Consider the following 11083-nt stretch of genomic DNA (forward strand, 5'->3'; position numbering starts at 1 on the left):
AAAACTCAGTAAGCTTAGATTTTATTTTTTTTAATTTTTAAAAAATGTTGAAAAATAAATCCATGTCTGCATAAGTTCCCAACCCCCATTTCTCCAAGTTTCTGGAAGGTGGGCTTGGTGGGCACCCTCAGCTCCTTAGCATTTCCCAGCTGGCCCCTGAAGACAGAGTTTCTCTTCCAGCCTCTGCTGCTGTAAGGCCGCTCTGCCCACCTCCCCCCCTGCAGCCTCCCTCCCCACCTCACCCCAGACTTATTGCTAAAAGAAGAGAAAGAGGAATGAGAACAGCCAGCACACCCAACTGCCCTCTCCCCACTCCACACTAAGGTCACTACCCCGGACACACAAAGGGCAGGACCCAGAGGCCAAGCCCCAGCAGACTAGGAGGCAGCCATTCCAGTCCCGGCCAGGAAGCGAAAGTGCCCTCAGGCCAGCTCAAAGGCCCGGGAGCCCGGCCATGGCCCCAGGAGACAGGCCCAGCTGCCAGGAACACATGCAGAACCCAAAGGGCGGGGCTGGGCTGTCCACAACTCTGGTCTGACAAAGACCCCGCCAGAGCCCTAGTCCCTTCTGTCCTCAGTGACACCAGAGATGCCTGGGGACGGCCAGCAAAGGGGTCCTGGAGCCTGTGGTTGGTGGAGGACCTCAGGGCTCAGAGTGAGGGCGCTGGAGGCTCCAGAGGGGCTCCAATCAGGGTGGGTGGGGGCTGAGGGCCAGGGCGGGCACTGTGGCGGGAGGCAGCCAGAGCGGGGCGGATGAGAGGCGGCGGGGGCTGGTTGGGGGCCAGCCGAGGCTGGAGGAAGCGGCCCTGCTGCAGTGGGGGTGGCTGTCGGAGCAGAGTGGGAGCCGTGGGCAAAGGTGGCCTCAGCAGCGGGGGCGGCTGGGACAGCGAGGTGGGAGGTGGAGGGGGTGGTGGCGCAGGGGGCACTGATCGGGGCACTGACGTGGAGACCGATGTAATCTGGACCTGAGGGGAGAGGAAAGAGTGAAAAGCCAGGCTCTTCCCACCCTCAGCCCAGTCTAAGGACCAAGGCAGCGCCTCGCCTCGCCTCTCCTCTCCTCTCTGAGGGGTTTCTCTCACCCCCTTCTCACCTCATCATCTTCCTCTAGGGCTGGGGCTGGCAATGGAGCCCCTCTCCTAGCCTCCTCCATGGGGACTGGGGCTCCAGGGGCCCCATCCTGCTCAGCCTCCCATTCCTGCAGCACCTCCTCCAGATTGAAGCGGCGCCGGTAGCTCACAAAGAAAGTCTTCACCTGGGTCAGAGTCTTGTTCCCAATCACCTCTGCAATAGCCCCAAAGTCTTTGCCATACCTACGGATGGCTGCAAGGGTCAAAAGGGCAGCAGTGTCAATACCCCTTAGAACTAGTTACTTCCCTGACCCTTCCCCTCTGCCCCCCCACTCCTTGGAGGGTGGGGAGATAGATTCCTGGGGTCCTCTCTTCTCACCACAGTTTAACCCACCTTGGACAGCCAAAAGCTGCTCATCTGTGGTCCAGCGGGAGTTGAACTTGGTGTTGGCCTGGAAAGCAAGGAACAACATATCCTTTAGACTCAAAACCATGCAAATGGCAGCCCTGCTCCCCAAGCAGTACTCTTTCTGCTCTACCTCTGGAGAGAAATCCCCTTTTGCACCCTAATTTAAAGAGCAGCCATACCTCCGGGGGGCGGAGTGGATCAATACCGCCCTCCAGGGCTTGGCGCAGGCTGCTGTTCGTCTGCTTCATGCTCTGTACCTGGGAAGGCCAGGAAGTGGAGGAACATGAGACTCCCATCTCAGGCAGGCCACTATGCCCCTCACGGGACCCTACCTCTGCACGGACACCAGCACCACTGCCCTGGCAAAGCTTTCTGCCATCCACCATCTGGCTTGTTCCCCCTAAACAACTACTCAGTAGGGGAGCCGCTGGGGTTCTCCCCTTTCTGCAGACCAGTTTATATTTTTTACATATATATATACACATATATATATACATATATATACACACATATATACACACACATATATATCCACACATATATATATACATATATATATATATATATATTTTTTTTTTTTTTTTGAGAAGGAGTTTTACTCTTGTTACCCAGGTTGGAGTGCAATGGTGCAATCTCAGCTTACCAAAACCTCCGCCTCCTGGGTTCAAGCCATTCTCCTGCCTCAGCCTCCCTAGTAGCTGGGATTACAGGCGCCTGCTACCACGACTGGCTAATTTTGTATTTTTTTTAGTAGAGACAGGGTTTCTCCATGTTGGTCAGGCTGGTCTCGAACTCCCGACCTCAGGTGATCCACCCACCTCGGCCTCCCAAAGTGCTGGGATTACAGGTATGAGCCACCGTGCTCGGCCTAGTTTTTTGTTTGTTTGTTTGTTTGTTTTGAGATGGAATCTTACTCTGTCGCCCAGGCTGGAGTGCAGTGGCAAAATCTCAGCTCACTGCAACCTCCGCCTCCCACGTTCAAGCGATTCTCCTGCCTCAGCTTCCCGAGTAGCTGGGATTACAGGTGTGTGCCACCACGCCCAGCTAATTTTTGTATTTTTAGTAGAGACAGGGTTTCACTATGTTGGCCAGGATGGTCTTGAACTGTGTACCTCAGGTGATCCGCCCGCCTCAGTCCCCCAGAGTGCCTGGATTACAGGCGTGAGCCAGCGCACCCAGCCTGCAGACCAGTTTTTAAAAGAAGGCCCAAAAAGAACACCACATTACTCAGAGTTCAGAGGATGGGGCTCGGCCCCTGAACCATCTTGCTTACACCTCAGCTCCCCCCAGACTTCAGTTCCCAGGTGCCGAATGCCCCCTTTGCATAGCCCGTTCATTTCCCAGGGCCCCACCTGGCGCTTGAGGGAGATGAGCTGAGAGTCAAGACCTCGGAGCGTGAGGTTGGCAAGGTCCGGGCTTCCTGACACTGCCGTGAGACCCTCAGGGCTCAGGTACATGCCCTTGGGTGGACGACGCCGGGTTCGCAAGGGGTGGTGGCGGTACTGAGACACCTGGACCTCCTTTTTCCCAGGGCCTGGGCGTGCATTCAGGGGCCGAGAGGGTAGAGGCTGCCAGTGAAAGGAGAGGCAGGTAGGTGGTGCAGAGCCAGAGAGAGGCAAGAGGACAGGCAGGCAGGGCCCAGAGGCTCTGGGAGCTCACCTCTCTCTTGGGATCTCCAGGATCGGGCTCTCCCTCACTCACGCCTCCTCGACCCTCTTCGAGCTCATCACTGCTGACACAGGGGCCAGGGAGAGAATGAGGCAGCTGCCAGGAGCTCTACCTACCCCCATGCCCAGTGCTTGCTCCTGCCCCGACCTGTCTTCTTTGTCCTTGCGGCCCCCCAGCCGCCGGGCCTGTCTGTCCATCACACTAGTTCGGCTGCGGGTCTTCTTCCAAGAGTAGTAGTATTTCACCAGGCTGGGAATCAACTTGTCAGGCAGCTGGAGGAGGCAACACCAGAAGCTGGGGCCCACTCAAGACTCTGGGCCCCAGGTAAGCTCTTCAGAAAAGAGGGGCAGAGGAGCACCGGGGAGTGGGGATGGAAGGGCTTTACCATCTGCTGGATCCGCTGGAAGCACTTGCCGTGGAAGCCAAATGCCTGTTCAAACAGCACCTTGTCCTCTACTGTCCACTCATCAGGGAATGGGGTGAAGTTGGCCAGGTCGGCCAGCGACTTCTCCACGTCGTGCTTATGCCACAGAAGCATGCCCAGCGCCTGGCCCGGGGCAAGGGGCAGCTCAGGCTCAGCTGCCCCCAGCACCGTTCCACCCCGTTCCCAAGTCCCTGGGGGCCAAGGCTCACCTGCTCAATGTTGTAGCCATGCTTCTCCTTGGCCATCGCAATGTACTTGTCAACTGCAGGGACAGCAGGGGCAGGGTCTCGGTGAAGGGCGTTATAGCTCCTAACCCAGGCCTGTCCAGAAAGGGACCACCCCCCAACAGCCAGGTCCCTGAACAGGAGCCCCAGGGCAAGGGTTGGACCTCAGCCTCCAGCCCCCTTCTGAGAAGAGCTAGCTTGGAGCTGGGATGAACCCAAGCCCCCACATCCCAGGACTGTGCCCCACTCACGCTTGGCATCTGACACACAGTGGTTGGGTGACCACACCAGCATCCCCTTCAGCTCCTTGTTGCTGTAGCGTGCGGGGCTCTCTGAAAGGCCGAGGAGCAGGAGGGAATACACTCAGATCAGCCTGGTGGCACAAGCCTGGACCCATGGCCAGAGGGCAGCAGAGGAGTGGAGCCAGGGAGGTTGAGGCCCAGAAGGGAAGGAGGGGCAGAGACCCAGACAGGAAGGCAGGGCAGGAAAGCAAACCATGCTGCGGGGCCACCCACCCCTGCCAGCCTGTCCTTCCAGGGGAGCCAGCCAAGGGCGCCCCAGGTGGGGCTGCAGGCCAAGCCCCGGGCCTCCACCCCCACCCCACTTCACAGCCTGTCCTGCCGCTCACCAGGCTTGCACTCCGGAATTACGGCCTGGTAATTGGTTCCAACGCGGATCATGCTGTCTGTGGAGCCAGGGGAGGCAGTCAGGACTCCAGGGAGGGCGGGCGGGAGGGAGGATGTGGCGGGGGAGGTGGCTGGCCTGGAGTTCTCCTTCCTGACCACCCAGGGCCCCCACCTTCCAGGAGGCTCACGTTTCCCTCATTGTCCCCCTCAGTTACCTGCAGCCACAGAAGGGACTGGAAGAGGAAAAGACCCTGTCCAGCCATGGCCATTGGGGCTGGAGGGTGGACAAGGGGACAGTTTTAGAACCCAGGCCAAGCAGGGTGCTTTGTTCCGGCTGGGGGGAGGGGAGCGGGGTTGGAGGGCAGCCCCTAGACCTGGACCACAGCCCTGCAAGGAACCCAAGGCTCCTTCCCACCACAGGAGCCTCACAGCTCTGTGTGGAGGTGTCTCTCCAGCCCCTGCTCCAGCCAGAACTCAGTTCCCTGCAAGGTGGCAAGGTATGAGGGACCCACTCTATGCAAGGGAGGGATGCCTCGGTCCCTGAGGGGCTGAGGGCAGGGCAGGGGCCGGCAGGACGCCTCCACAGCAGCTAGGGGCCCAGGTTCCAGATTGGCTGTGCCGGCAGCCTGGGCTTATGGGAGAAGCAACGCAGAGGCTCCAATCCAGGAGAGGCAGGAGCCATCAGTGTAACAGGCTCGTGGTCTGCAACTCTTCCCCCTCCCGCCCCACTCCGCTCCCCCCAGGCCGGCGCGCCTTTAACCCTAGGCCACCGGGCTCACCGTGCGAGTGCTCCTCCTCGCTGCTGTCATCCTCCGAGTGGGGCTGTCCGCCGTTGGGCACCGTCTTGGCCCGGCTGCGAGACAGGATCCCAGAGCCCGCGCTCGGCTTCTCCATCACCGAGGGCATTACCCCGCCCAGCTGCCCCGGGGGGCGCGGGAGCCTTCGGAGAGCGACAGTGGTTGCCGCACTCGCTCCGAGTGCCAAGCCCGGCCCGGCCTGGAGAGGTCGCCACTGAGGTTAGGAGAGGCAGGAGGTCAGCGTGGCTAGGGTCCGGCGGGGTGGGAGCCCACCTGGCAGCCCCAGCGCTCTCCACGACCCCCACGACCAGGGCGTCAGAAAAGTTTGTGCAGAAGTCGGGGACGCAAGGGATGAGCGCAAGGTCCGGTGTGGCTGGGGCGCGATTACTATGTACGCCCCTCAGGGTTGGGGTTCCCCTGAAGTCGGGGCCCCCTGTCCTCGGGGCGCCCTGGAACCCCACCGCCCACCTGTCCACGCCGTTCAGCGGCCGGGCGCTGAAGCGCAATCTGCGCCCCCCGGGCTCTGCGCCTCTCGGCTGCGCCGGGGATGCCCCAGTCCCCGGGCGGGGACCCGTGTCCCAAGAAGACCCCTGCCCGCGACGGCAGCCGGCCGGGGCACCGGCGGCGGCGGCGGCGGCGGCGGCGGCGGGACGGCGCGCGGCGCTGGGCAGAGTTGCCGGGAGGCGGGCGGAGCGCAGCCGCGGGCGCCGCCTCGCACCCTCCCCGGCGCGCTCGCTCTCCCCGCCGCGCTCGGGCTGCCGCTTGCTCGCCCGCTCTCCGCCGCCGCTCGCTCCTCGCGCACACAATGAAGCTGCTGGCAGGGAAGTAGTGCCGGCTGCGGCCTCAGCACCCCTCCCCCAGCCGATGCCTCCGCCAGCTGAACATCTGGCCCTGGGGTGGGAGGGAGGGCCCGGGGGGCGGGGCCTGGGGGCCGGGGCCAGACCTCCAGGGGGTGGGATCAGGACCCTGGTGGGGCGCGCGTCCCGCTGCGGGGGCTCCCCTCGCCTCCCTGGGCTCCTAGACTTGCCCCTGGGGGAGACCCCACTGACCCCCAGGAGCAGCCAGGGGTCAGCCCCACCCACACGCACACCAGCACCACACACCAGTGGGCTCGGGTTACTGCCGCCTGCCCCGGGGGCCCTGGGGCCGCCTGCCCGCCCGGGTGGAGCCCAGCTTTTCCTTCCATTTCCCTTCCTGCCAAGGAACTCCCCGCCCCCCTTCCGCAGGGGGGACCCCCCTCATGCGCCCTTGGGGGCCAGAACGGATGGGAGGCTGGACAGGCAAGGAATGAATTCCTCCAAGAGCTACCCAGCCAGAGGCTGGCTTCTGGTGGATCTGTGGGTCCCCAAGAGTCTCCCCAATTCCCTTTAACTGCTGCAGTGTGCACCCCTAAACAGTGGTAGCAAGGGCTGAGGGATGGGGAGTGGGAGGTGTAGGGGAAGGTCTGGGCTGCAGGGGAGAGAGGAGCTGGGTCTCCTCCCCACTGGGTTCACTGTCACCCCAGCTGGAAGCAGCATCCCCCTCCCCCCGGACAAGCACGGGCAGAGTGACAGACAGGGAAGCGGGTAGAGCGGCACAGACGGAGATGGGGGAGGGGGTGGGCAGAGACTTTCAAAGCCAGACCCAGCCACCCTGCCAGGCACACAAAGAGCCAGCGCACACACCGGCGGCGGCTCCGAGCCTGCGAGCTGCGCCCGTGCCCGTCCCCGCCGCCCGGGGCACGTGCTGCAGCGCACACAAGCTGAAGCCCCCGCCCGCCGCCCCTCTCACCCGGAGCCCCAGTCTCCTGGACACACCTCCACCCGGGCACACCCCGCTGTGCCCAGACTGAGCCGAGCCCGCACTCGCGCCCTCCTCTCCCTTCCCTTCCTTGGCCACTCTGTAATCAGATTCCTAAATTTAGAGGCAGCCCAGGGCCCAGCCAGGGATCCCTGCCCCCACCCGCTGCCTGCGGCCGAGCGGCCGGGGTCTTGCGGTCGGGCCACGACCCGGCTGGGGCCGCTTGTTCCTGGGGGCTCCTGCGGACAGCCAGGGAAAGCCAGGCTCGACCCCACCCGGCTGCTGCGCCGTCGAGTCACATGGGGCCACCCAGCCAGCGGCCACGTTGCCCGCCACACCTCGGGCCAGGGCTACGGGGCCTTTATCGTCCTCTTGAATCATGGATTGGGCACCAAGCCCCAGGGTGAGGAGGTCTGGACAAAGGAGAAGAATGAATGGACCAGGGACTGGTCTGAGCTAAGGAGGTCTGCTTCAAGACTGAGAGTCTTCCCAAGCCGACCCCTCCTTGAGTAGCAGGGCGCCATCCCTGTCCCCAGCACCTCCACCCTTTGGAGTCTCTCATCTCTGTCCCCTCCTGCCTGGCAGGCAACCATTGCTGCACACCAGCCTCTCCTACCGTGCTGTCTTCCATCTTGCCCCCGCCCCCTATTAGGCAGGGCCTCAGTGGAGCCCCCCCATCCCCCCTTGCCTCCTTTCCAGACTCAAACCTGGGGACCCGGCCCAGCCTCTTTGCCCCCACCCCCAGGCTCAGCATCCTGCTTCTTTCTTGCCTCCCTACTCCAGGGCTGCCCCAGGTACCCCAGTCTCTCTAGCAGGGATCCCCAGCCACTGGATTCCCTTCGGCCCAGCATCCCTCTCCCCCGCCTTCTAAGAATCTCATTCTCTTCATTTCTATCTAGAGCCAGGCACTCTGGGCCAAAGGAAGACTCTGCTCTGGAGGTGGGGACAGGGAGGGGAGGTTTATTCCTTGGGGCGGGGGTTGGGAGAGTCCCTAGGCCCTGATGCAATGAGGCTTCTGCCTAGGAGGTGGGCCACGACACAGGAAGTGTGTCCTAGGAGTTTGGGGGCGACTGTGGGGGCCACGGGGTCCAGAGGGAAGGCGCATTCCTAGTGAAGAACCCCCTCATGGAGGGGCAAGGGTGCAGGGTTAGGAGGGGGAGGGGCAAGGCCCCACCCCTCCCACCTGCTACAGCCGCCCCCTCCCCAGCTGGCCCCCTCTTTTGTGCGAAGCCACACAAAGGACAAGGGGCCCCGGCCGGCCTGGCCATCTGCTCCCAGCAGCCTGAAGGCTCTTAAAGAGACAGCACCCCCTCCCTGCCGCCCCGGGGCTGCGGGGCGGGGCTGCGCCACCGGATCCGGGCTCCGCGGTATCCCAGATCCCACCCACCTTTCCCTGGCTCCACTTGTCCCCAGGTCAGAAATCATCCTCCCCCAGGCCTGGGGCACAGAGGTGCCACGTGGCCAGGAACATGGGGGTGTGGGAGGGGAGGGAAGGAGAGGCAGCCCGGGGACCAGCCCCTCCTCTCCTGCAGCCTGAGGCAGCGGAAGGGGCCAAGGAAGCTGGGCAGCGCGGCCGAGAACCCGGGGCCCTCACCTCCCCGAGCTACCTCCGAGCTTGGCGCGAGCCGGAGGGCTCCCGGGAATGCCCTCCCCGCCATTTTCGCTGATGAGCTCGGGCTCACCCTTCCACTGGAAGCGACAGCGCCTTCTTTTCGAGGGCTGCAGGCCAGGACGCAGGCCGCCTGGAAGCAAGCGCGATCAGGGCACATTTATTTCCTACGGTGTTCCAGATGAGGAAACTGAGGCCTTGCACAGCCCCTACACAGGCCTCCGCCAGAAGCAGCATCCCTTGCCTGGGCCAGAAAAGGCTCCTCACCCCTCCAGTCCCCAGGGAAGCCGGCCCTAGCCAGGCCGAGTCCCACTCAGCGCCCTTGCCACACACACAGCTCAGAGACACAAGTCTGTATGATGCCTGTGGTGGTTTCCTTGCCTGTCTCTGGCTGGGCTGTGTCCCCATGAGGGCAGGGGCTCTGTTTGCTGCTGTGCTTTAGGGGCATGGCATACAGTAGGCAGTGTTTGCTGAATGAATACGTGTCAGGAGCCCTTTGCCTTCACTGGCCTTCTCTGCGCTCTGCCTGCTGGGTTTCTTGCTTCCTCCTTCCTCAAGGTGAGGCCGAGGGGACAAAGGTTGAACAGGGATGCTGGGAGGGAAAAGGAGGGTGACCTTGGGCAAGCCATCCGGCCTCCCCTTGCCGCTCCCTCCTCCCACAGGCGGGGGCAGCTCCAGCCAATCCCAAGCCCGCCAGCCCTGCCAGACAGACTGGGACTGTCCCGAGCTCCGGCCCAGCGAGCCTGGCCGCTGTGGTGTGGTGCCTGGGACCCTGGCCAGGCCATCAGTGGCCACAGCCAAGGGGCTAAACTTGGGGAGGGAGGGAGGCAGCGGGAGGGCCCTGGGGTTGGGGAGGGAGTGTGGTGGGATCCGAGCCAAAACCTGGCTGAGCAATTAGGGGGCTGGGGGGAGGTGCTTCCATCGACTGGGGGCCTGGAGGGAGGTGACCCTGGGGAAATGGAGGAGGTGGGCTAGAGTGGAAGGACCACGGCAGCTCCCTCTGGGGCCCCCACCCTCTCAGTCCTGCCCAGACAGGAATTCGGTTCCTCCCTCCCCTGCTGCCCACTGGGGCCCTGGGCAGGCTGTGTGGCCCAGGGTGCTGCCCTCCTCTTTTCTGGGCCCTGTCGGTGACCCCCCTGGCCTAGCCGGCACTCCTTCCCCCACCCCACCTCACCCCCCACCCAGGGTTGTGAAGAAGCTGAAAGAGGTGACAGAGGTGGCAATCTGGCGCTTGGCAGCACCCCGGCACGGTGGCCGTGCAAGGAGGGGGCAGAGGGAGGCAAGACAGGCACATCTGGGAGTGGCACGTAGGGGAGGATGCAGCAGACTAGGCTCTGCCTCCCAGGTTTAAACGATTCTTTTGCCTCAGCCTCCCGAGTAGCTGGGATTACAGACATGCGCCACCATGGCTAATTTGCCATGTGTTTTTGGTAGAGACGGGGTTTTGCCATTTTGGCCAGGCGGGTCTGGAACTCCTGATCTCAAGCGATTCACCTGCCTTGGCTCCCAAAGTGTTGGGATTACAAGTGTGAGCCACCACGCCAGGCCGCTGAACACAAATGTTTAAATATAGCTTCGATTATGTCCCATTCCTGCTCAGCCTTCCATGGTTCCCTATTGCCTTCCGGGCAAAGGTGTCATAGCCCAGTACTCAAGGGGTTTCTAGCCCATGTATGATCCAGCCAAACAGGTGGCTCACCATTCTCTGAGCCTCACCTGGTGCCCCAGGATGCTCCACTCACCCTGCAAACCCTGGCCTGGCTCACCCATCTGCATGCCCCATGCCCAGCCCTTCCTTCAGGGCTGCTGGGTTCTGCGGGTGAGCTCTGCTCTGCCAGGGCACATCCAGGGCTTCTGGCTGAGCAGTGAGTACCCTTCCTGCCCTCCCCACAGTCCCCCTCCACCACTCCACCCACCATACGGCTTTTAGCATAGGACCTTGCCTCCCACTTCCAGAGAGAACTGAGGCCGTCTGGGAGGAACCCCTTCATGGCCTTTGTCTGCTCCTTCCCCTCCCTGTAGCATAGATGGACCTTCCCCCTTCAAGGCCAACCTCACTCCCAGGCTTTGCATCACCCTCAGCGCCAGTCCCACCACACACACACACCCCAATCCTGAGCACCTTGATTTTCATTTTCCTCTCCTTACTCATGTTTGTCTTCCCCCCTCATCACATGAACCTGCTTAAGTCCATTCATCCTAAACACACACACACCCCTGCACCTCTGGTACCCCACTCCAACCCCTCCCTCCATCCCATGTTCACCTGAGTTGCCCCTTTCAGCTAGCAGTATTGCTGCCTTAAAAAAAAAAAAGTGCTTCTTAAAGAGATGTTCACACCCCTCCATCCCTGTCCTCACCTCCCACTCACTCCCCAACTCCACTACTCCACAGAAACCGTTCCTCCAAGGTCACCAGTGACTTTGTTATCTCTAAACCCAAAGGACGTTTGGCGGGTATGTTCTCACTCCAACTCTGGGC

General features: G+C 62.2%; 1 protein-coding gene across 5 annotated transcripts; it reads right to left on the reverse strand.

Moving 5' to 3' along the window:
- Positions 1 to 5: 5 nt before the first annotated feature.
- On the reverse strand, positions 6 to 8427 carry RCOR2 (REST corepressor 2). Of its 5 annotated transcripts, XM_030811021.1 has the most exons (13): positions 8381 to 8427; positions 5197 to 5428; positions 4420 to 4476; positions 4043 to 4123; positions 3777 to 3829; positions 3529 to 3690; positions 3291 to 3415; positions 3135 to 3207; positions 2828 to 3043; positions 1655 to 1732; positions 1461 to 1518; positions 1090 to 1319; positions 6 to 964 (listed from the first exon to the last, which is right to left on the reverse strand). In XM_030811021.1, the coding sequence occupies exons 2-13, from the start codon at positions 5321 to 5323 to the stop codon at positions 650 to 652; spliced, it is 1575 nt and encodes a 524-aa protein (XP_030666881.1). In that variant the 5' UTR covers positions 5324 to 5428; positions 8381 to 8427; the 3' UTR covers positions 6 to 649. The 5 variants fall into 5 exon arrangements, with proteins under 5 accessions (XP_030666881.1, XP_030666880.1, XP_030666883.1 ...); XM_030811020.1 differs by lacking the exon at positions 8381 to 8427 and having other exon boundaries at positions 5197 to 5820; XM_003274143.2 differs by lacking the exon at positions 8381 to 8427 and having other exon boundaries at positions 15 to 964; positions 3135 to 3204; positions 5197 to 6044.
- Positions 8428 to 11083: the final 2656 nt, after the last annotated feature.

The sequence above is a fragment of the Nomascus leucogenys genome, chromosome 4 (genome assembly GCF_006542625.1).
Source record: "Nomascus leucogenys isolate Asia chromosome 4, Asia_NLE_v1, whole genome shotgun sequence".
Lineage (NCBI taxonomy): Eukaryota > Metazoa > Chordata > Mammalia > Primates > Hylobatidae > Nomascus > Nomascus leucogenys.

What these genes read in the sequence shown, in the direction of transcription:
- RCOR2 (XM_030811021.1), bottom strand. Translation starts at nt 5,323, where the DNA reads ATGCCCTCGGTGATGGAGAAGCCGAGCGCGGGCTCTGGGATCCTGTCT. An exon ending in CGCAAGGACAAAGAAGACAG is followed by an intron (nt 3,208 to 3,290) that starts GTCGGGGCAGGA and finishes CCCCTGTGTCAG; the next exon opens with CAGTGATGAGCTCGAAGAGG. An exon ending in ATCCACTCCGCCCCCCGGAG is followed by an intron (nt 1,519 to 1,654) that starts GTATGGCTGCTC and finishes CTTGCTTTCCAG; the next exon opens with GCCAACACCAAGTTCAACTC.